The sequence below is a fragment of the Osmerus mordax genome, chromosome 2 (assembly GCF_038355195.1).
Source record: "Osmerus mordax isolate fOsmMor3 chromosome 2, fOsmMor3.pri, whole genome shotgun sequence".
Lineage (NCBI taxonomy): Eukaryota > Metazoa > Chordata > Actinopteri > Osmeriformes > Osmeridae > Osmerus > Osmerus mordax.
This window is the reverse complement of record NC_090051.1, coordinates 1,013,587-1,038,829: the sequence shown is the minus strand read 5'-3', so window position 1 is coordinate 1,038,829 and position 25,243 is coordinate 1,013,587. Positions and strand designations below refer to the sequence as shown.

Sequence of the window (25,243 nt, the reverse complement as noted above, 5' to 3'; positions counted from 1 at the left end):
TGTTCAGGGAGGAGGGCTGTGTTCAGGAGGAGGGCTGTGTTCAGGGAGGAGGGCTGTGTTCAGGGAGGAGGGCTGTGTTCAGGGAGGAGGGCTGTGTTCAGGGAGGAGGGCTGTGTTCAGGGAGGAGGGCTGTGTTCAGGGAGGAGGGCTGTGTTCAGGGAGGAGGGCTGTGTTCAGGGATGTGGGCTGTGTTCAGGGATGAGGGCTGTGTTCAGGGATGAGGGCTGTGTTCAGGGAGGAGGGCTGTGTTCAGGGAGGAGGGCTGTGTTCAGGGAGGAGGGCTGTGTTCAGGGAGGAGGGCTGTGTTCAGGGAGGAGGGCTGTGTTCAGGGAGGAGGGCAGGCCCATAAGGGGTTCTCTGTAGTGGGGTGTGCAGATGGTGAGCAGGAAAATTAAATTTTCTTTAGTATCTTTCAGAGTTGTTATGGCCAGCTGCCTGCCATCCCACTTTACTGCTGGCATTGAGACTTCACCAGCAGAGACACACACACACACACACACACACACACACACACACACACACACACACACACACACACAGAGACTGACTTCATCACACAATGCACAACAGACACGGTGCTCTGCTAAATGAAAATCCTATAACACGCAGAGGGCCCAGAAATGACTCGCTGTCCAGATTCCCCCTCTTCCCCTGTTCTGTCAGTCTGATTTAAACCCTCCATGTTTCCAATTCCTATTTGCCTCTTATCATTATTTGAGTGTGAATTTAAAAAATGTGGAAACCTTGCGGGCCTGCTGGTATACGCATCTGAAAGGGTTCAAATAATATCAATGCTAATAAAATGCTCTTCGTCCAGGGGCTGCATAAATGCCACTTAGCTGGATGAGGGCTGGATGAGGGCTGGATGAGCTGGCAGCCTGCGGTGCCTACAGAGAGAAGATCTGTACTGTCAGCGCTCAGACAGGCTATGGAGGTGAGACCAAGGTGAACGCAGACTTGCAGAATGGTCGGAAATCATTGATATTCTGACTCGGAGGCTGCAAATGGCTCGGTGGCAGATGGAGTCTTTGTCAGGGAAGAGAAATAGCAGCCAGGGAGCTTCTGCACTGTTCTGTTCTCCCCCTGCAGCTCAGCGGTCGGGCGCTGACCTTCCTTCTCTCACACACATCCCTCGCGCTCTTTGATCAATTATCCCAGCACCACTGTTTACTAGGGATGTGGAAAAGGATTAAAATGTCAATTTTTTGGGTGGAAGTTAGTAGGTGGAGGCCGGAAGCTGTTGTTTGCGTAGTCATGACTACATGATGAGAAGAAAAATAGGGAAAAAGCGTTGTCATGTTTATAATCATTGCTAGGAGATCTGTGATAAAGGATCAGGCCATTTTTATGTTTTTATTTTTATGTGCTCCTTTTATTGTCCTTATGCTGTCACTTCTGAGAGTTTCCACTCTGAGAGTCTTGTGGGGTAGGCTTTTCTGACACTTTTTATTTGACCAAAATAATTTTCTTCAGCCCTTGAAATGAAGGAGTTTCTGCACACCTCTGCTCTAATGCAAAATATTGTTACCTTCAGTCCAACAGAGTGCAAACAGCATGACATATACCTCAATCTCACATGAACAAGCTAAGGGATTTGCTATTTGCTCTGCTCTCGACTAAATCCACATGTGAATTTCACAAGTGTTTGCAAGAAAATGAAACGTAAGCATGCATGTTCTCCCTTGCCAAGCACTGGAGATGCAGGGTTTGTGAGTAGCTTCGATATATTTGTCTTTTGTTTAACTATTAGGATAATTGATTTGACAAAACCTGCCTCATCGTTAAACAACATTTGTAATGGATTACCTCTAATGACTTAGTTAGACATCTAGTTGCAAATGAAGGAAGTTCTCTCTGCACATTTGTTCCAGAATTCTAATCACGCTAATGCTGCTTGTCTGTGTGTATTTCAGATAATCAGACTCCTAAAGTGGCTCATAATGTTTCAGTTTAAACTGACGGGTATGTAGGCCTAGTGTATTCTTTGTGCAAATAATAATAATAATGGTAATGTAGTCAGAAACTGTAAGTGTACGTTGATGCAGAGAGAGGAAACATGCCCAGAATAAAGCAAGGGAATGCAATCATCATTCTTGGCTGAGATCAGATTCAAGGTAGGAGAGAAATATTGAAAGGTCAGAGGAAAGAAATGAGGAAAAGAACAAACGATGCAAAAAGCGAATGACACCGAGACCCTGGTTTTAATATGGATGCATTTCAGCTTGATGGTTGATTTCATTAGCCCGTCTCATTGTTATGCATCGACTGTTCTCCTGCAGCAAAATGAATATTGTATTCACATGCCCTGAATATTCAGGAGGAAATGTTTGGATTTTGATGGCATCCTTCAGTTAAAAAGGAAGCTATGCTTCCCTGCTCTTCATGCAAACAATTAATGCAATTCCAACAATTGTCATTCAGTCCAGATGTTGTGTAATTTGTAGAGTGGCGTTAAGGTCTAATTTAGCCAGGCATATTATGTATATGTTTCAAAGTGTGTATTATATTAAAGACGTGTGTGGGTGTATATAATTTATAGACACACACATAAATAAATTGCTAAATGTGTGGGAAAGCTGAAGGCCTTCCTGAGCGTCCGAAGGCAGAGTGTGTGTTCTTGGGCGGTGTGTGCCCTGGGTCTCTGCTGTGGTACAGCTCTCTGCTTTTACGGAGAGATGAACCTGCCAGCCATCCCGACCCACGCGTTTACGGCCCCATTTACAAATGCTCGGCGGGGCTCGCTGGAGAAGCAGCTCTGTCTCGCTCCACAACAGCCGTCTCGTGAAATGGATGGTGTGTGGAGGCTTTACCCACACTGTGAACCAGAGAGAGTTCACTGTGGTGGCTCCCCCTCGTCAAACGCCTTGACTGTAAAGGCCTGGTGCAAGGCTGGCTGGACTAGCTCTGGGGCCTGGTGCAAGGCTGGCTGGACTAGCTCTGGGGCCTGTTGCAAGGCTGGCTGGACTAGCTCTGGGGCCTGGTGCAAGGCTGGCTGGACTAGCTCTGGGGCCTGGTGCAAGGCTGGCTGGACTAGCTCTGGGGCCTGGTGCAAGGCTGGCTGGACTAGCTCTGGGGCCTGGTGCAAGGCTGGCTGGACTAGCTCTGGGGCCTGGTGCAAGGCTGGCTGGACTAGCTATGGGGCCTGGTGCAAGGCTGGCTGGACTAGCTGTGGGGCCCAACAGGAGAGGGGGCCTCTCTGCTCAGCCAGGGCTCTGCTGTCCTCTAGCCTGTTAAAGATTGTGATTGTTCAGAGGGAGTGGATGGTGTTTCTGTGGGTCTGGATGGAGGGTGAGGCCAGGGTACCATGCCAGGCATCTGTCCTCCCTGGTTTCAGGCACGGCTGCACACAGCTTCGAGAGGCCAGCCTCATCCAGGCGGCCCCTCGGCCCACTGAGGTGCCGTGGTAACGAGAGCTGTGTGCAGCTCAATATTTTTTTTCTTCTTTTCTTTCCATTAGCGAGGCTGTGTGTGCGCGAGGCGCTCTGTTTCACACTATCTTCCTACACCTGCACCTGCTATGACAACAACAGCAGAGAAAAGACTGCTTAAAGGCCAGACCCACAGATGTTAGGAATACCTTTACTAGCCAACATGAAAATGCACTGCCAAATATGCCTGACATGGCACTGATATTGCTAATATTATTTTATGGCACATCACAAATTATTTATAATTAGATAGGCCATTCGTAACAGGATAGAACAGGGTGTTACCTAGTTTCCTTAGCAAGACAGAGTGTTTGGCGAGGAGAGGATTGGCGCAGAGTGTGTGTGTGAGAGAAGGCACTGTGAGGTGCTATGACAGGGTTCCCAGGGTCCTGTGGTCACAGGTGACAGTGGAACCTCACTGTTCCTGCATGCAGATGAGCACAGTGCAGATGAGCACAGTGCAGATGAGCACAGTGCAGATGAGCACAGTGCAGATGAGCACAGTGCAGATGAGCACAGTGCAGATGAGCACAGTGCAGATGAGCACAGCCTTCCACTACCTCTGCATCTGACATCACAGGGAGCCATCAGGAGTGTGTGTGTGTGCACGTCTGTGTGTGCACGTCTGTGTGTGCACGTGTGTGTGCACGTGTGTGTGTGTCTGTCTGTGTGAGTACTTCAGGAATCCCAGATCACTTCACAGCCCCAACCTGGGAAAGCTTCAGACTGGCTGTTGACGTGGACTGGAGATGCTCGGAGCCCTGAACAGTGTTGGTGGAGGATCCTCACCCTGGTCTCTCTACTAGTCTCTACTGGTCTCTACTGGTCTCTACTGGTCTCTACTGGTCTCTACTGGTCTCTACTGGTCTCTACTGGTCTATACTGGTCTCTACTGGTCTCTACCGCTCCCACAGACAGTCAACTTGCATTTGAGTCCAAGTCAGGTGTCTAAGCCCTGTGCCACCACCATAGCTCAGAACAGGTTCCATACTGTCCCCATGTGTGGACACACAGCATGTTCTGCTTCAGATATGGGAGTCAGGTGGCTGAGCGGTTAGGGAATCGGGATAGTAATCTGAATGTTGCCAGTTCGATTCCTGGCCGTGCCAAATGACGTGTGTCCTTGGGCAAGGCACTTCACCCTACTTGCCTCGGGGGGGAATGTCCCTGTACTTACTGTAAGTCGCCTATGACTAAATGTAAATGTAAATGTAGATAGCGACAGCTTTTGATAAATGAAAAGTTTCTCTTACAAGTAGGGATTTTAGATGTGGTGCCCACAACAGGCTGGTGTGCAGCAATCATTCATATCTGGGAAATGTTCTTCTATTAGCATGTCCATGTGTATCCCGCTCAGGCTGTTGAGTGGTCACGGGCGTCACGCGCCCCATTTAGACCTGGCAGAGACAAAGACACACAGGAAAGACCAAAGCGGCATGATGGAAATGTTCATTTGGAAGAGAGAGGCTTCTTTTTAGAAGATGGCTCAGAGGCAGACAGGAAATTACTTATTTTCTTCACACATTCATCAAAATAAAAATAGCCTGATGAGTCTCCCCAGTGACTCTCAGCCCTGAGTACTGTCGCCGTGTAAGCCACAGCTGCACATGCCATGCGCTCACTGTTAAATCTCAGATGAATTTCAGGTGTTTTTGAGCAATAATAAATTCATCCCTCTCTGTTCCCTTCCCCCCTCGCCTCAAATCTTCTGTCTTCGGTTTCATCCTCTAGAGGAGATTTTTTCATTTAATTACATTTTTGGGACAAAAACAATAAGGCCTATTTCATTTAATAACCCCCACAAATGTCATTTGAGTTCTACCTGTGTGCACAGTTAAACAAGCACAGAACGAGAACAGTACCCATTGTACACATAACAATACTGTTCTACACAGGCTTGTGACACCACCGTCTCTGATAACCTTTCATTTACTGGCTAAGCGGGTCTCGGCTCAGACCGGGCTGCAGTCATTGGCTCTGCAGCAGAGACTAATGCGATCCATGGGATCAGATAATGGAGGAGTGCGGTTTAGATTTTGGAGTGCCTCCTTTTTCCCCTTTGACGTGACGCATGTGTGAGGGGTGTTGGTGAAAGGTGTGGGCCACAGCCTGTCCTTCCTGACATACAGAAGAACGCTGCTTTGACTGTACAGACTTGATAACAAGCTCTGTTGAACTAATTATAGACTCAGAACTCTCTTTAAATGGCCCTTTACTGTTTATTTAGAAGAGCTAGTTGCTGTTCTCTCATATTTTAGCACCTAATTGCCTTATTGTGTCATGATTCATGTGTTAAAAAATGTTCTCCTTTAGAAATGTGTGCTCTGTGATGTAGGACACAGTATGTTCACCTCAGTACTGCATGTAGTACATGTAGTACTGCAGGGAGTCAGTTGGCTGAGCGGTGAGGGAGTCGGGCTAGTAATCCGAAGGTTGCCAGTTCGATTCCCGGTCATGCAAACTGACGTTGTGTCCTTGGGCAAGGCACTTCACCCTACTTGCCTCGGGGGGAATGTCCCTATACTTACTGTAAGTTGCTCTGGATAAGAGTGTCTGCTAAATGACTAAATGTAAATGTAAGGTAGTGTGTCTGTGTGTTTCAACCTCATACAGACCTGTGACCGATAGTGACCTCTCTGTAGTGGCTAGTGTCCTTAGCAACTCAGATCATATGTCAGCCTGCCTATGCCTGTGGTTGGCCTGCAACAACTGAGGAGAATAGTCAGAACTGTACATAGAGATGAGGATTGTAAACAGTCGGGATTACCACCGGTTAAAAATACCAACTCTTTTATGTTTTCTCTTAAAAGTGGTGCCAGCTTGCTGTGAAAGACTGTGGATGTTCAGAATGTGTTCATGGATTCTAAATTGTCATTTACACTTAGCTCTGGGCTACCCCTGGGATAACCTGGGCTCTGGTTTTAAGTGGCACTCATACAAAGTAGAAATTAGGCCAAATGTGAGACACTCCATTTTATTCATCACAGCTGAATACAAATTGCTTCATTGTGTGACTTTTGCCCAAAAACATCATAGGGCACATGTTACTTGATAATTGAATTCCCCTGAAATGAACAAAAAAAACATCAAAGCCTTTTTTCTTCTTCTAATAGTCACCCTCTTGCGTAACCTCTGTTGTGTTTAGCAGCTCGGCCCAGGTCTTGGTGAGGAGGAGTCTGGCAGTGTGTTCTTGTAATGAGACGGCCTCACTCCTAACAAATGTGTGACCCTCTTCAAACAGGAAATGTGCAGTTTTAGTATTGAAATATCAGACACCATCCAGCCGTTTATCCATCTTACGTTGTTGCTGTAATTTTACACTTATTAGTACAACTCAGTGGAGCCGAGCTGGTGTGATTAATGTCAGCTTTATATGCTGCTGTGATTGTGTGGACGAGACCATTCCACTTGTGTTTGGCTTCATCTTTTAGAACGCTTCTGAAAGGATTCTGCACAGTGACCTTCACAGTTGTTTTGCAAGGGTTTGCATTTTGTTAAATATTTTAATCAAGCCCTCAAATCTGACTGTGTATTCTTTAAGGCAGTTCTCTATCCATGCAGGAATTACAAAAATCCTGTGCAAGGTATTTTTCCCCGTTGCTGTTGATGTAAACATTTCTCTAGAGTCTGTCTCCTCTTGATTATTATGCAGATTTGCCACATTAAGGAGCAGTGTTTAGTTTAAGGTTATACTAGGTTATATGCTCAGAGATAATTGCTGTGTTTCTGCACACTTGAAAAACACCTCCAGAACCTGATGCAAAAAGGATTCTTCAAACCGCGAGACTTGAATGCCATTTGTTGAACACATTGGTTGAAATGAAATCCTGTGCTGTGGTGTAATTGGTACTACACAGCGTACGTCGCCATCTTTGTTTCTAGTCAAGATGGTGATGGAGAGACTGGCTGGACTGATAGTGTTGTGGGTGATTCAACGTGCAGGCTGAGCTGTAGGGCTGGCGCCTGCTGAAAACCATTCGATTTAGTTTCCTTGTTTTGTGTTGTGTTGTTCTGGTCACAACTGTAGTGGTTCTCTGTGTCTTCAGGGTCCGTATAGGGGAGGTGTGCTCATGTTAATTAGAAGTCAATTCACAGCATTGATTAGATGATGCTAATCAGGGGTGATAGTATCTTTAAAGGTGAGTCTGGTAACGCCAGCAGCTGCTGCCAGAGAGCGTGATTGCCCCCAGTGACATGTCTGACTTCCTCCCAGGAAGGAGGGCCTTCTCCTCCTGTGGGCTGGGAGGGAGGGGAGCGCGCATTACACATCCCTGAAAATCACAACCAAAAATACACATATATTTAGAGTATAAAAATAAAAAAAATGTTTAATTTAATGTTTTTTGCCTTAATTTAAAAAAAATGTCTTTGTGTGTGTGTGTGTGGGCTTCACATATGTTTAGTATGCTGTGTCTTCACACTGACGTGTGTGTGTGCGTGCGTGCCAATTGTGCGCACATTCTTCAGCATGCGTTGATAGTAATGTGGGGGCGGGCCAGTGTTTGATTGACAGATGGAGTTGAATGGCAGTCAGTCAGTGTGCTGCAGCTGAGCAGGCAAGGCTGAGCAGGCGGGTGGGGGGTGGTCGTGTGCTGGGACCAGCCACCGGCTCCACGCTGTCCTTTGTGTGCATGCAGGGGCCATGTGGCTAAACTCCTCTGCTGCCCGCGGAGATCCTCTCTCTCTTGTCAGCCTCCCGCCAGTCTGGCTCGGCCCTCTCTCTCTGCCCCTGACACACTCCCAGGCCAGGCGCCCACAACACATTAACTTCAGAAACCCCACCTCAGATTCACACACACAATACAAATAAATAAAGGACAGGGTAGGGTATTTAAGGTGTGCTTTGTGTGGCTTGTGAATCAGGCCTCAGCTCCTTTCAGACTCCCTCCCTGTGGAGCTGTAACAATGTCCCAGGAGGGCTGGCTGGACCCTGGTTGTCCAGGGCTGACCCGTGTTTTTGTAACCATGCTGGGGCCACTCTGGAAGGTCCAGGGCCTCTCTACTTGTGAGACTGAGGTTTCAGTTCATGGATGTTTAATTCCATGTTTTTTTCCCGCACCCTTTGTAGCACGGGGGTTAGTGTAGGAGCAGCCAGTGTATATTTCCTGTAGAGTGTTGATGCAGATCTGCAAGTGAATACATGTGCTCCTGTTGTGTGAGAATGCATGATGGGCTTTGTAGCCTGGGCCCTTTTTCAAAGGCAGAACAGTTTATTCAGTCCCCTCACTTCTATCTAAAGCACTTTGCAACACTTGATGTTATTTTGCCTCTAATATCAGGCTGTTCAAACCTCCCTGTGGCAGCCAGGTGCCAAGGCCAGATTTACACACTCCAGCGCTGAAGTGAACTTGGGTAAATGTAGCACTTAAGTGATTGAGTGTGGGGTTATTTTTTATTTTATTTTTTTGGTCTCCACTATCCTCATTCTCCCCTTCCTCCTCCTCCTCCGCCTCCTCTTCTCCTGTGTCCCCCCTCTCCTCCTCCTCCGCCTCCTCTTCTCCTGTGTCCCCCCTCTCGTCTTCCTCCTCCTCCTCCGCCTCCTCTTCTCCTGTGTCCCCCCTCTCGTCTTCCTCCGCCTCCTCTTCTCCTGTGTCCCCCCTCTCGTCTTCCTCCTCCTCCTCCTCTTCTCCTGTGTCCCCCCTCTCGTCTTCCTCCTCCTCCTCCGCCTCCTCTTCTCCTGTGTCCCCCCTCTTGTCTTCCTCCTCCTCTGCCTCCTCTTCTCCTGTGTCCCCCCGCTCGTCTTCTTCCTCCTCTCCCGATGTGTGAGGTACGCTCTGTCAGGGATGTGGTGGATGTTTATTGCTCCATCCGGCTGCAGAGCAGCTCCACTCTCAGTGTTGCTGCTGTCGTGTGATTTATCCTCTGAGAGGAGAGATGGACTTCCGTCTGCAAGCCTGACAGACACATCATACTGATGCTCACCTTGATCCTGCACGCCTTGTATGCCAACCCCAACACTGTGGTGAAGCACAACCAGGATGAAAGCTCTGCTCCTTCCCTCCACATAAATAGCAAGCAGACATGTTGTTGTTTAGCTGGTCATATAATGCGTGAAGGTCATTGATGTGGAGCTGTCCTGCCCTAAACACAGACAGGAGCCTTCAGCCTTACTGGTGTTGCTAGCCTGGTGAACTAGTCTAAAACTAGCCTACACAGGCCTGTGGTGTTGCTAGCTTGGTGAACTAGCCTACACAGGCCTGTGGTGTTGCTAGCCTGGTGAACTAGCCTAAAACTAGCCTACACAGGCCTGTGGTGTTGCTAGCCTGGTGAACTAGCCTACACAGGCCTGTGGTGTTGCTAGCCTGGTGAACTAGCCTACACAGGCCTGTGGTGTTGCTAGCCTGGTGAACTAGCCTACACAGGCCTGTGGTGTTGCTAGCTTGGTGAACTAGCCTACACAGGCCTGTGGTGTTGCTAGCTTGGTGAACTATAGCCTACACAGGCCTGTGGTGTTGCTAGCCTGGTGAACTAGCCTACACAGGCCTGTGGTGTTGCTAGCCTGGTGAACTAGCCTACACAGGCCTGTGGTGTTGCTAGCCTGGTGAACTAGCCTACACAGGCCTGTGGTGTTGCTAGCTTGGTGAACTAGCCTACACAGGCCTGTGGTGTTGCTAGCTTGGTGAACTAGCCTACACAGGCCTGTGGTGTTGCTAGCTTGGTGAACTAGCCTACACAGGCCTGTGGTGTTGCTAGCCTGGTGAACTAGCCTACACAGGCCTGTGGTGTTGCTAGCCTGGTGAACTAGCCTACACAGGCCTGTGGTGTTGCTAGCTTGGTGAACTAGCCTACACAGGCCTGTGGTGTTGCTAGCTTGGTGAACTATAGCCTACACAGGCCTGTGGTGTTGCTAGCCTGGTGAACTAGCCTACACAGGCCTGTGGTGTTGCTAGCCTGGTGAACTAGCCTACACAGGCCTGTGGTGTTGCTAGCCTGGTGAACTAGCCTACACAGGCCTGTGGTGTTGCTAGCTTGGTGAACTAGCCTACACAGGCCTGTGGTGTTGCTAGCTTGGTGAACTAGCCTACACAGGCCTGTGGTGTTGCTAGCTTGGTGAACTAGCCTACACAGGCCTGTGGTGTTGCTAGCCTGGTGAACTAGCCTACACAGGCCTGTGGTGTTGCTAGCTTGGTGAACTAGCCTACACAGGCCTGTGGTGTTGATAGCTTGGTGAACTAGCCTACACAGGCCTGTGGTGTTGCTAGCTTGGTGAACTAGCCTACACATGCCTGTGGTGTTGCTAGCTTGGTGAACTATAGCCTACACAGGCCTGTGGTGTTGCTAGCTTGGTGAACTAGCCTACACAGGCCTGTGGTGTTGCTAGCCTGGTGAACTAGCCTAAAACTAGCCTACACAGGCCTGTGGTGTTGCTAGCCTGGTGAACTATAGCCTACACAGGCCTGTGGTGTTGCTAGCCTGGTGAACTAGCCTACACAGGCCTGTGGTGTTGCTAGCCTGGTGAACTAGCCTACACAAGTCTGTGGTGTTGCTAGCCTGGTGAACTGCACAGTACTATCTTTCTTTGCTCAGGATCTTGGACTTTGGGTTTCCTCATGACAGACAGCACCATTGTTACTACTGTACAGCTAATGACTTCTGGAGAAAGGACTTCACCAACTGTCTTTATGACCAAGACACAGCAAGTTGGCCCATCATACGATTGAAAAGAATCCTGAACTAGACTACTGTGTGTACTCATCAACTGATGAGTGGGAATAATTGAGTTTCCTTTATCACAGGTTGTGCAACTTTCTGAGGAAAAAAAAGTTAAGTCTTTTATGTTGGTTATCTCTCCAATAGTTTCCCTAATGAGAAATTGCCAATGAAGATGTCTTGTGTGTGCTACAGTGGAATGAAAGCAGATAGAGAATGCCCTTGGGCCTGACTGGTTTTATTTAGCGGTGGAGAATGACAGATAACCTTTGCACCGGCGGCTTGGTCTCATGTTTAATTTGTAGCTCTGTCTCCTGTCAGGTGATTGCATTCTATTTATATTCAGGCTGGTTCTCCTGTTTACATGCAAATATACACCATCCCCCCATCATATTAGACTGAGGAGCCTAAATGGTGAATGTGTTTCTGAATCCCAGCCTGGTTTTTGAGTCATAGTCCAACTGCATTAACACCTTGCTTTGTGTGGATAATTGAAGTTGCGAGTTAAAGCTATGCAAATTATGTTTTGCTTGGAAGAGCTGCATTTTTATCACCTACATTAACACTTGGTGGGAACTTGAAAATATGTTTTCTTTTTTAAGAGAAGAAAAGTGTGAATTTTAGACGAGGTAAACAGACCCTTTTGTGTGGGCTAAATGTCTGTCTGGAGTACTGCTACTGTATGATTGTATTACTGGGGTGTTGAAATATTTCCTATCATCACAACAGCCTTAGAAGTTACATTTTTCATCAAAGGCTTTAGAGTTTTACGTTCCAAGAAAATATGTTTTTGAGAGTGACCTTGTGTGGTTGTCTTTTAGTAAATTATAACTTGTTTTAAATATATTTTTAAAAGCTAGCCAAAGGAATTTTTGGATAACAAAATGCACGCTGGTTTTCATAGCATTAGACGCATGTCCTCTGTAGCTTCTCCAGCCTCTCAGATGACAACAGAGTGTCAGGCTGGCCACGCTCAGGCGTCGGAGACTCTCATTGTTCCAGGCTGAAAGCAATTGCCGTTTCTCTTTTTTTTTTGTCTTGCCTCTCACATGCGTGTCATCTGCATTATGCATATCATGAGTGAAAGAACCTCCAATCAGATCGCTGATGGAGGTCTCCCTTCTTCTGTTTCCCCTCCCCTCGCATGTCCCACTCTCTCTCCCTCTGTTCTGCTACTGTCTCTTTCTCTCACTCTTTGTCTCTCTCTTTTTGTCTCTCTCACTCTCTCACACACACTCCCACGCACACACACTCACACACACACACAAACGTTCAGAATCTGACATGCTAGTATGCTCAGAGTTGTGTGAGCAGGTAGAGGTGGTGTGGCGCTGCGGTGGCAGTCTGTCTGCAGCTCCTCCCTTTTCAGTGTCAGACTCGTCCGTTGGTTTCATTCGATGTGACACAACGCGCCTGTGTTTCCTTCCCGTGATCACAACCAGAGCGTGGATGTTGACACGGACGTGGCGCGGCCCTCATTTACACACTTATTTCCTCATTTCTTCCTTATCAGTGGCATCGCTGAGATGCTGCCTCTGGGAGAGGAAGAGTCGCGCAAATGATTCAGGAGTAAACAAGAGGCCTAAGATGGGAATTTGTGTAATGTAAAGTAATAACACAGTGTGATTATCTCTAACAAGCATAGGCCTGCCATGCCATCTCCTCGCCTCTCCTCTCTCCTTCCTGGAAAGGCTCATTAGGGCTGGCTGTATATGCACCTAAACAGCATCTGTTGTGCTGGAGGTCTCCAGCTATAGGCCCGTATCTACTGCCAGGGGTATTCATGACGGCATACAGATGTAATAAGACAGACATTAGCCTCAGTGTAGCCTAGACTCAGACCAGTGTAGCCTAGACTCAGACCAGTGTAGCCTAGACTCAGACCAGGGTAGCCTAGACTCAGACCAGGGTAGCCTAGACTCAGACCAGGGTAGCCTAGACTCAGACCAGGGTAGCCTAGACTCAGACCAGGGTAGCCTAGACTCAGACCAGGGTAGCCTAGACTCAGACCAGGGTAGCCTAGACTCAGACCAGGGTAGCCTAGACTCAGACCAGTGTAGCCTAGACTCAGACCAGTGTAGCCTAGACTCAGACCAGGGTAGCCTAGACTCAGACCAGGGTAGCCTAGACTCAGACCAGGGTAGCCTAGACTCAGACCAGTGTAGCCTAGACTCAGACCAGGGTAGCCTAGACTCAGACCAGGGTAGCCTAGACTCAGACCACAGTAGGGAGTTGGTCTCGTAGAACAGAGGATTAGACTGAGGGATGAATGAAGTGGCTAGTACTGCTTTTTCTACCTCCCCCGCTCTTTCCATTTTCCTATTCCTGCCTCTCTCTTTCCTTTTTTCTCCCCCTCTCTCTATTTCTCTCAACATATCTGCCTCTTTCCCCCCCCCTCTCTTTTGATCTGTATTTCTCTTTCTATCTCCTTGTCTCCCTCCCTCCTTTACTTCTCTTTGTGTCTAATTAGGAACGTACAGGGCTACATATTTGATGGCTAATGCCTCCTGTTGACGGGTCATGGGCGGTTCCAGCCCTGCGGATGTGTGTGTGATGGATGTCAGTCTGGATGGAGCATGTGGGGTTCCAGCTCCTGCCGTTCCGCCCCTGCTTCCCTCCTGATGGAAATGATTGGCGCTCGCCGCCTCTCCTCTCGCCTGCCTCAGCCGCGCTAACGCTGCGCTGTGAAGGACAAATGTGTTTCTCCAAACATTTGTCATACTGAACTTCCACATCATTCATCAGAGTTCATTTGCCTCACAAACTACCCCTCCCCCGCCCTCTCCCTCATTCACGCCCGCATTCGATACTTGTCTCGGCAGTCGATGCGACTAGAAATTACTTTTTTGGCGTGAAGGTCCTCTTAGAAGATGTATGCTCCCCGCGGAATGATGAGGACAGAAAGCCAGCCTTTTGTGTTTTGTGGGTCATTGTTAAGAACAGGAAGAATGGAGTATTATCCCCGTATTATGAACAGACCTGGGAGAGAGTGTGAGATGTGTGCCCTTGTTTACTAGGTCAGAGGAGTGATACCCTGCATGCCTGCTACTACACCGTCTCTGGCTGTGGAACGCTAATCTGGGAGGTGTGTGTGCGGCATGTGTGTGTGTGTGTGCGTGCAATGTCGTGTGTGTGTGTGTGTGCAAGGCGTGTGTGAGAGTATGTGTCTGTCTGTGTGTTTGTGAGATGTGTGTGTGTGTGTGTGCTGCAGGATCAGTGCAGTATTCAGGGCTGGATGTGTGTCCCGGCGAGGCAGGGAGGGGACCCCCCCTGTGGTGGAGACTGGGCTGGGAGAGGCTGAGGGATCCTGCCCATGTGAGGCTGCACTGTGCAGCCATCTGCCACAGCACATGGGGGCGGGGCTGTTAGAGGCACATCCTCCCTCCATACCCTGGGCTCCTCTCAGACCAGAGGTCCAGACGGGAGAAACAGACCAGTTTGTTGTGTGACCATCCTTTCGGAGGGATCTGACTATGTGAAGTCGATGTTTCGTGAATGACACACAGCATGATGGCATTTCCCCCTCACCTGGTGACGGCATGGCCCTCATCCACCACCACACCAACCAGGGCCGCCCAGGGCCTCATCTGTCCCCCAGGAGGGAGGGGGAACATGGGTTCTCCTCGGGCTCGCAGGTGGGGGGGAGCAGGTCAGTGGAGGTGCAGGCCTGACTGGCTCTCCCTACACATTTTCGGGCAACTCCAAAATGTAGTTATGCAATTATACCAAATCTACATTTGAGCAACATTCTAATGTGACGTGTTTGTTCGTAGAAGTTTTTATCCAACGCGACGTACAGGGGGGATTCAAACCGGCAACCTCTTTATCTGCAGTGAAACGCTCCACCACTGAGCCGCTACCCAACCCTTAAGGTGTGGTTGCAACAGGCCTCCAACATGTTGCTGAGACATGGGGGGGAGGGGTGTGTGGTGGTGAGCTGACCTGGTGTCCTGTGTGAGGAGCTGGTCTGGTAGGAGCCTCACACTCAGGGCTCATCTCAGGCTCCAGGCTCCAAGCTCCAGGCTCCAAGCTCCCGGCCTCAGGCCCCAGGCTCCAAGCCCCAGGCTCCAAGCTCCAGGCCTCAGGCCCCAGGCTCCAAGCCCCAGGCTCCAAGCTCCAGGCCTCAGGCCCCAGGCTCCAGGCACCAGTCCTCCACAAAGTGACTCACACCAGGCTACACACACAACCATTAGAACATCAGGACCAGACGCCGTCATTACATCCACAGTTATCATTTGCTGTATTTATAGACAGGTGGAGAGTATTCATGCACTTACTGTATGTTGTTATTATTAGTGTTTGTGTAGCCTGTGTAAGTGTGTATTGTATGTGGGTGTATATATGTGTGTGTATTGCATACGCTGTGAGCGAGAAGGTGTGTGTGTGCGCTAGTGTGTGTGTAAAGCACACTAGCGTATATACTGTATGTGTGTAAGAGCGTCTGCTAAATGACTATATGTGTGTGAATGGCATATTTGAATGTGTGAGTGAGAAGGTGTGTGTGTGTGTTTAAGGAAGCCTTCTAGTGTTGTTTGATGTGTGTGTGTGTGTGTGTGTGTGTGTGTGTGTGTGTGTGTGTGTGTGTGTGTGTGAGGCTGTAACAGAGATCTGGACTGCCAGAGAGACAGGCCAGCCAGTGCAGAGCAGCAGCAGTGTGGCCGGTGAGCCATGAGGCGCCTCTGACATTGAATGGGGTCAAGGCACTCTGCGCTGCCTCCTTCCTCTACGCTCTGCTCCTTCCATTAGCTGAGAAGACATTGTGTCCGCAGTCTGAATCCTGCTGATCCATGCTGATGACTCTGTTGTGGGATTATCACTGTTGGCATCAGCCATCTGTTACCAGGGTGGTGGTTAAGAAGGCTCTCACACACACTCACATATAAACAGCACTAGAACACTTTCTTAAACACACACACACACACACCCTCACACATCAAACAACACTAGAAGGTTTCCTTAAACACACACACACACACTCCAAACTACACTAGAAGGCTTTTTTTAACACACGCGCGCACAGTCCACAATTACAGGCATCATAGACGTGATGTTTTCACAGCTAACCTGCTCCTGCTCCTCTGCCATTGAAGCAGTCACTGGTGTTTAGTGGGGTGTGCAGGTTTTACTCACATGTTCATTAAGAATACAGGGATGTGTGTGACCCTTGTGTGTGTCCAGTCCCTGAAGGCTGCCGGGCGGGAGCGGCAGTGTGTGTACAGTCCTGTCTGTAGATGTGATTCTGATTCAGCCTCATCCATTTCTATAAATCATCCCTGGACCATTAGCAAACATGGCTTTCTCCCTGGGACCAACAGCCTGCTGTGTGTGTGTGTGTGTGTGTGTGTGTGTGTGTGTGTGTGTGTGTGTGTGTGTGTGTGTGTGTGTGTCTGTGTGTGTGGGTGTGTGTATGTGTGTCTGTGTGTGTGGGTGTGTGTATGTATAGTCGACCGTGTGGGCACTAACACACCTGCGCACACACACACACACAGCCCAAGTCAAATTAATGTAGACACTCATGGTGGTTCTATAGCACCAGGAAAACCACCACTGAGCCATAGGCTTAATTACCTATAACATCAAGCTAATTCTGCTGCTAAACCCGTTTTAATCTCTCATCATTACATCGGGATTGGCTTTTTAGAATGCGGAAAAAATGCTCTATTATTTCAGCAATTATCATCTCTGCCACTGCGTGTTAGTCGGATTGCAATGGCCTTTTCGCTTTCAATGTTGTCCAATGGACTGTCAGTCAGTAATCAGTTTGTGGGATTGTTTAAGGAAACACCTGTTCTCTCGTTATTCCTCAAGACAGAGAACCCCCGAGACAACTGGCCGTTTGCTTTTGCTACAGAGAAAGAATTACCCAAGAGGAAATCATGTCTGCAACATCTCAGCAGAATGAAGAAGTGGGCAGACATTGAGGAAAAGATAAAATGTGTTTATAATTTGTTAGTCACGCTTCTTCTTATTCTCAATCCTACGGTTCAGTTCCTTTACAGCCTGTCTGTGTCTCTGCGGGTTAGTGGTGCTGCATGATCACCAGAATAACCCCTCACATTTCATGTAGCTTCTATACATCTAATTTGGACTCTTAAAATACGCTGTAGAAAGTGTAGTATTTACGTGTTTACATTTAAATCTGATTCATTCGGTGCGTGCTTTTATCCAAACCCACAAAATGTGTGCATGTGCATAACATAATTCATTGAGATACCTTTTATATATATGTATATGATTTGTTACCCTTCAGGAATGAAAAATCAGTAGTGTTGTTATGAAGACTAGGCTCTTGTGTCAAGGATGTTCTTTGAGTAGTGTGTGATTGTGATTATGACACACACACACACACCGAGGCTATCTCTCCCCTACACACACACACACACACACACACACACACACACACACACACCGAGGCTATCTCTCCCCTACACACACACACACACCGAGGCTATCTCTCCCCTACACACACACACACCGAGGCTATCTCTCCCCTACACACACACACACACACACCGAGGCTATCTCTCCCCTACACACACACACACCGAGGCTATCTCTCCCCTACACACACACACACCGAGGCTATCTCTCCCCTACGCACACACACTGAGACTGTCCCCCACTCTGCAGGAGAAGGCAGGGCCTTCCTTCACGGCTGCAGCCTGTGTGTCGTTTACGTGGCATCAGTGTTGTTCCTGGCCAGGAACAACACTTGATATTCAGAGGGTAGCTTTGTCTGGCAGATTTAATCAGCTAGCCCCCTCCTGCAGCAGAGGACAGGCGCCAGGGACATGGAGGAATTGTTTATGTGTAATGATACAAACACCAAACTGTAAAGCCCAGTTTGGAAGGTTGGGGGGCTCGGGGGGGAATTTCAGGATGATATCCGTAATGGAAGGATCCAGAAGATCCAGCGGTGATGAAAGGCTTCTTCTAAAGAGCCCGGGTGGGTCCTGATCTGGGTGGTGGGCAGAACTACTGGGGTCCATGTCAGCGCAGAGCCGGTGTAGCAGAGCCGGTGTAGCAGAGCCGGTGTAGCAGAGCCGGCTAGCTAGAGTGTGTCTGGAGGTGGCCCGGCCAGTGGCCTTGCCTCAGCACAGAGACGGTGGAGCGTCCTTCACATGTAACAGGGAGAGAGTCTCAGTGGGGTGTGTGGAGGGAGCGCTCCTCCTCCTCCTCCCTCCTCCTCCTGCGTGTGGAAGCGTGCTGACTGGATTGTGTTTGACAGATATGGAGTCTGCAGAGCGGCTCGCCTCCCCGTCGACAGCCTCGTCCTCCCTGCACATGGCCTCCTCCACGGTGTCCTCAGCCAGCTCCTCCCCGGCCCCTGCCCCGGCCTCCGCCCCGGCCCCAGCCTCAGCCCAGACCCCCTCCTCTAAGTGCAGCACAGCCCCCAGCCCTGCCAGCCTGGCCTCCACTCTCACCACCTGTGGTATGTACCCGCTTCCTCTGACACACTCACACACACAAACACGCACGCACGCATGCTTGCACCCACCCACGCACACACATACAAACACACACATACACACGCAAACACACACATACACACACACACACATGCACGCTGACACACATGCTCACACCCACGCGCACACACACAAACACACTCACACCAACAAAGCAGAGTTAAATCATTGAAAATTAAATCGGGGTTTCCGATGTACTGTCAGTATATGACATCACATTATGCGAGGGTTTTAGTAATGTGATTTAGCCATAAACCATAACCCTAATTATTTCTATGCTTTATCCACCTTTTCATTTTCCTTATATTTTGTCATTCTCAAAATATTTTGGGAAGAGCTCTCTCGAGTGTTAATTACGAGCGTGTATCGTTATGCGTGCAGGAAACACCCTTTCCTATCCAGTCTCACACTGTTCTGACAGTTTAGGGCAGGAATCAAAAGGCTGTTGTATTAATGAACGGCAACAATTAAAAGCGTGTTTGGTAGATGTGCACCCTGGCGGATGTGTGTTGACAACCTTTAGCTCCAGTTTAGCCGGTGAGATCTAACGTGTCAGCTGCTCCCAGCAAGAGCGTGCACAAGCCTACATCCTGGCTTTTCTCCCCATCCTAATTGTGGTCAAAGCTATTATGCAGTGAGCAGCACTGATGCAGGAGCTGTCAGATTACCCTGACCAGAAAATAACATGCAAATTTCCAAACTGTGATTGTTTTTTTTTCTCTCTTTCTTTTTTGTGCTCCTCTTTCATGATAAGAAATGCCAAAGAAATAGTGTGTATTTTTTGTCCTGCTGTTACAATGAAGAAGCCATGAGAGATTTTTCCTCATACATTATACATTTTCATTCCCCTTCACTCCAAACATGCTCTGAGATTTTTTCAGATAAGCTATTTTGGACCGAGCACTATATTAAATGGCGAAAGCATAGTGGAACCTCTGAAGTCACGTTGCTTCAATGAGACTAAAGAGAATTGAGTTGTGCTTAGTGACTCCAGCCCTCCTGTGTAAATCTGAGGAGAGAGATATAACTGTTAACACCCCATCCTGAGTGATTGAATTACATTCAAGCTTCCATAAACTCATAAGCTTACTAACTACACTTACAATATTAATTCTTGACTTTTCTCGGTTTTTGTCCTACTTCTCAGATTGTTCAATACATTTAATAATGGAATTGATAGCAACTGAGTTTGAATTTGTTGAGAGCTTTTTGATTCAAGACTTCATCCGTTACTGATGGATGGTGGAGCAGAGAAGATTGGCCTGATTTAAATCCGAACACACAATCTTTTTATGTGTGAGTGACATGAATGATAAAAAAAAAAAAAAAAATTGTAGCATTTATCCGTTCAGTAATAACCTTCCTTTTTTGCGATGAGGTCACGGAAGCAATTAAAAAGTATATGTTGATGGATTGTAATTGACAGGGATGTGGGATGTTTGCAAATCCCCTTAGAACGCATTATACAAGATACAAGGTTAAGAGCATCAGAAAACTGCAGCTTCTCACACTAGGGCCAAAACGCTGTGCCAAAGGAACGGTTTTAGAAATCCATTTTCTTTTTTTTTGTATTGACTGCTGCTGCTCCCTGAGGATTTATGAATGTTCAGCTCGTTGTGATTGAGATTGGATGAGCATAAACTCTCCCGTGTTTAGGGGACAGTAGGACAATTCTGCGTTTATTTGCATCCGTTTGTGCTAATGTCCAGTACCAAGATCAAATGCATTGTACTGTAAAATTCAATTTCAGAAATAAAATGTATAAATCCTAAAATGTATTTTTAATGTGTTATATCAAACAGCAAAAGCAGAGGTTTTGGTTGTGTTTTGATGTCCTGCAGTGACAGCATAATGTTAGTCATGATTCATCTCTGGACATTCTCACTGTTAACCTACCTTTATTTGCGAGGCACAGCGCCCCAAAATATTGACTATGCATTGTACCCGAATTACCTTAATGGAATTGTAAACAGCAGTGCAATTTCTTTTGATGATTTACGATGTAGTAAATACTTGCACCCTTACAGTGCAGCTACAGAATACTCCTAACATACAAGGTGGAGGTGTGGGGGTTGATTGGCGGGAGGGGGGCAGCAGCTCTGTGGAGGAGCTCCCGGCCTCACACGGGCTTCACAGAGCAGTCAACAGCCTCATGTCACACTGCAAACACACACGCATAGATTGAAGGAGAATACATAAATAGAGAGAGAAGAATAGAGCAGGGTGGAAGGGGGTGGGGGAGGGTGCTGTAATGGAACACATTACACAACCCACACCCCGGCCTTGTGTGCTGTCCGTCTAGTACAGGCCTGTCTGTCTAGTACAGGTCTGTCCGTCTTGTACAGGTCTGTCTGTCTAGTACAGGTCTGTCCGTCTAGTACAGGTCTGTCCATCTAGTACAGGTCTGTCCGTCTAGTACAGGTCTGTCCATCTAGTACAGGTCTGTCCGTCTAGTACAGGTCTGTCCGTCTAGTACAGGCCTGTCCGTCTAGTACAGGTCTGTCCGTCTAGTACAGGTCTGTCCGTCTAGTACAGGCATGTCCGTCTAGTACAGGCATGTCCGTCTAGTACAGGCCTGTCCGTCTAGTACAGTCCTGTCCGTCTAGTACAGGCCTGTCCGTCTAGTACAGGTCTGTCCGTCTTGTACAGGTCTGTCCGTCTAGTACAGGCATGTCCGTCTAGTACAGGCATGTCCGTCTAGTACAGGCCTGTTCGTCTAGTACAGGCCTGTCCGTCTAGTACAGGCCTGTCCGTCTAGTACAGGCCTGTCCGTCTAGTACAGGCATGTCCGTCTAGTACAGGCATGTCCGTCTAGTACAGGCCTGTTCGTCTAGTACAGGCCTGTCCGTCTAGTACAGGTCTGTCCGTCTAGTACAGGCCTGTCCGTCTAGTACAGGTCTGTCCGTCTAGTACAGGCCTGTCCGTCTAGTACTGCAGTGGCCTACCATTTCTGCTCCCTTTTAGCCTGCCATGAAAGTGCTACCCTGCGCTTAGGAGTTCGGAGCCCTGCTCAGATGTGTTCACGACAGGAAGTTTCCACACAGGAAATGAACATGACATTAATGTATTTGCCAATAGCCTTGTGCATTGCGTCTCTACAGTAACCCCTGGTCAGAGTCCTCTGTGTCGCCCTGGCGATACTGACTCTGCAGTCCAGGCCTCTGCTTCTCCTGTCGTTCAGACATGAGCAAGCGAGCCTGATGCTAAAACATGCATGATGAGCTCTCTCTGACTGAATTCCCTGACTCCCACAACTATGCCTCCTATTTGCTGAAGCATGTTTGAACAGATCAAGCAGAATCAGAGTCTCTATCCTTTACACCCCGTAACATCTCTAGTGATAACGCACACAACCCTAACCAACCACAGATGCCAAACAGATCCGCCAGGACACTTTACCACAGTATGAAACATTAACCATCATACAGGATGAATTATTTAACTGTGGTATTTTAGCTACATGGTTTATGTATCTGCTGCTTAAACCGTCTGCGTGTTTTCAATGAGTCATCTTTGTTCTCTCCAGGACAACTGTTCCGGACCATGGGGGAGCAGCATTTCAACATGGCCGTCTCTAGTGCCTTTCCCTTCAACCACCCGGCGTTCGGCCTGTACACCACGGCCTCGGGCCGGCCGGAGTTTGGAGGCCTGGGGAGCCTGGGGATGTCTGCCGCCCTGGCCGCCCACTCCCAGCTGGGGGGGTTCGCAGGTACGGCTTAGGGTCAGGGTGGGGGGTTCCCAGGTACGGCTTAGGGTCAGGGTGGGGGGTTCCCAGGTACGGCTTAGGGTCAGGGTGGGGGGGTTCGCAGGTACGGCTTAGGGTCAGGGTGGGGGGTTCCCAGGTACGGGTCAGGGTCAGGGTGGGGGGTTCGCAGGTACGGCTTAGGGTCAGGGTGGGGGGTTCCCAGGTACGGCTTAGGGTCAGGGTGGGGGGGTTCCCAGGTACGGCTTAGGGTCAGGGTGGGGGGGTTCCTAGGTACGGGTTAGGGTGGTGGGTTCCCAGGTACGGGAGCAGGGAGAGGCGTCATGTTTTTCATCCATGGTGATTTATTCCTGGAGAAATGACTCACCGGTTGTCCCAGTTTGCTGTTTTCTGGGTGTGTGGAATGGGGTTTCTGGGGAAAAAGAGGCTGCATTTCCATAGAACCGTGGTCCTAGACACAGACCTGCCTGTTATACTGGCTTCAGAGGTTTGCAGGTGCCTGTTGTTCTAGCAGCCCGGTTGGTATACAATTTGTTCAGTCCCCCTGTAAGGCCATCGGATGCTCACATATATAGCTGAAGCATGTATCACCTTTATGGTACCGTCCATCAGTTCAGCTAGGAACATTCCAACATTGACGTTTATAGACGGGGGATCCTCCACCTTGACCCTTCAAAGGAAAGCAAGATTGGACACTATCACATTTATGTAGGGCTGTGTGTTGTGACAGGAAGCAGAAAGAGTCTGCCATGTAGGAAAACAAGTCAAACCTGTGTCTTTTTCACCGAAAAGTTTGAGTCATTAGAATGACAAACAAACGTATTGACTCCGAAGCAGGAGACGTCGTGTGGATGGCAGTTGGCGTTTGGAAGAAGGGGATGTGTTTGGAAGGGGATGTATTTGGAAGGGGATGTGTTTGGAAGGGGATGTGTTTGGAAGGGGAGGTGTTTGGAAGGGGATGTGTTTGGAAGGGGATGTGTTTGGAAGGGGAGGTGTTTGGAAGGGGATGTGTTTGGAAGGGGATGTGTTTGGAAGGGGATGTGTTTGGAAGGGGATGTGTTTGGAGGGGGATGTGTTTGGAAGGGGATGTGTTTGGAAGGGGATGTGTTTGGAGGGGGATGTGTTTGGAGGGGGATGTGTTTGGAAGGGGATGTGTTTGGAAGGGGATGTGTTTGGAGGGGGATGTGTTTGGAGGGGGATGTGTTTGGAGGGGGATGTGTTTGGAGGGGGATGTGTTTGGAAGGGGATGTGTTTGGAGGGGGATGTGTTTGGAGGGGGATGTGTTTGGAGGGGGATGTGTTTGGAGGGGGATGTGTTTGGAAGGGGATGTGTTTGGAAGGGGATGTGTTTGGAGGGGGATGTGTTTGGAAGGGGATGTGTTTGGAAGGGGATGTGTTTGGAAGGGGATGTGTTTGGAGGGGGATGTGTTTGGAAGGGGATGTGTTTGGAGGGGGATGTGTTTGGAGGGGGATGTGTTTGGAAGGGGATGTGTTTGGAGGGGGATGTGTTTGGAAGGGGATGTGTTTGGAAGGGGATGTGTTTGGAGGGGGATGTGTTTGGAGGGGGATGTGTTTGGAAGGGGATGTGTTTGGAGGGGGATGTGTTTGGAGGGGGATGTGTTTGGAGGGGGATGTGTTTGGAGGCTGTGTTGTTGCAGCTGGGAAGCGTGCAGCGTTCAGGGCCGCAGGGCTGGAAGGGTCCTGCAGGATGAGCTCACCAGTCTGCTTTGAATTTACAATTCTCAACATGTTTACAATGAAGGGAATAAAGAGGGCTGAATTCACAGTCCTTGGAATGTACCGGTCATCTGTGGAGATCTCGGTTCAAAGGCAAATGAAAGGCTTCTCCTGCAGAACCTGGTCTGTATAGAAGCGTGCACTGTCACCAGGAGGGAGGGGGGGATATCACCAACTGCAAACAGTCAGTTGGGACAGATGTCAGAGAACAGGTCTTATGGTTTTCCTTTTACCTCTCGTTCTTCTTGACCAGACTGGTGGCGGTCCTCAGAGGCTCACGGCCACGGGCCCTTCTTCCCCCCCCTCCTGGGTCTGCCCCCCTTGTTCGCGCCCCCCCTCCCCACTCACGCCTCCAGCCCCTACCAGTCGCGGACCCCCAGCAAGAACGGCCGTGCCACAGCCAAAGGTACCCCCCCCCCCCCCCTCCCTCCCCCCCTCCAGACTGTGTTGGTTCTCTGGAGCTCATTCAAAGCAGCATGCAGACATTACCATAAAATAGAGTTATGTCGTCTCGGGCACTAGTACAATATCTAATATGTTTAATTGACCCCAGAGGCTGTGGCAAGACATGTAAATGCATAAATCAGTTTGTAAGCAGGTGTGGGCTGTTTCACCGTGAATACATTAAACCACAAAGTCCTCTTGATAACATAATGAGATTCCCCCTATTAAGAGCTTTAGTCATTTTGAGAACTCATCATTTCCTGGACTCTCTCCTTGTTCTGTGTATTTATATATATTTGGAAGCATCTTTCCCGCCAGCTGATTGGTTGTTAACTGTGTGTTGTGCCGTGTGATGCGTGTTCCCGTGACGCCAGGACTGAACGGGGCGCTGAACGGTGGTGTGGTCCCAGGAAGCTCGTCGGGGAACCACAGCTTGTTCTCAGCCAAGGCAGCCTCGGAGAGCTCCAGGGCCAACGGCCGCACCAGCGAGGCGGACCTGGGCCAAGCACAGGACACGAGCGCTCCCAAAACAAAGGACAAGGTTGGTGTTGTGACACCAGCAGGGGTACTGTACACGGGTCTTCCTGGACGCTGTAACATCCCAGAGCTTTGGGAGAGAGACGTCTGTGCCCCTGGGCAGCGTGTGGTATCTGGGCAGCGTGTGGTATCTGGGCAGCGTGTGGTATCTGGGCAGCGTGTGGTATCTGGGCAGCGTGTGGTATCTGAGTCGTTACGCCCTGGTGAGGTTTGATCTCCGTCCTCGTAGAAACGCAAGAAACCTTTGGAGACGTCCAGTGTGAGCGGCAGCGAATC

The 25,243-nt window shown here is 49.0% G+C and overlaps 1 protein-coding gene across 1 annotated transcript in view; it reads left to right on the top strand.

Annotated features, from left to right (window-relative positions):
• The window catches only part of LOC136959460 (bromodomain adjacent to zinc finger domain protein 2B-like), a 39,304-nt gene extending 14,074 nt beyond the window's left edge, over positions 1-25,230 (top strand). Inside the window, exons 3-7 of the mRNA XM_067253794.1 lie at positions 18,307-18,510; positions 22,074-22,256; positions 24,240-24,392; positions 24,805-24,971; positions 25,036-25,230. Coding sequence (XP_067109895.1) covers positions 18,309-18,510; positions 22,074-22,256; positions 24,240-24,392; positions 24,805-24,971; positions 25,036-25,230 — 900 coding nt within the window. The 5' untranslated portion in view covers positions 18,307-18,308. The remainder of the gene's footprint in view (positions 1-18,306; positions 18,511-22,073; positions 22,257-24,239; positions 24,393-24,804; positions 24,972-25,035) is intronic.
• The last annotated feature ends 13 nt before the right edge of the window (positions 25,231-25,243 follow it).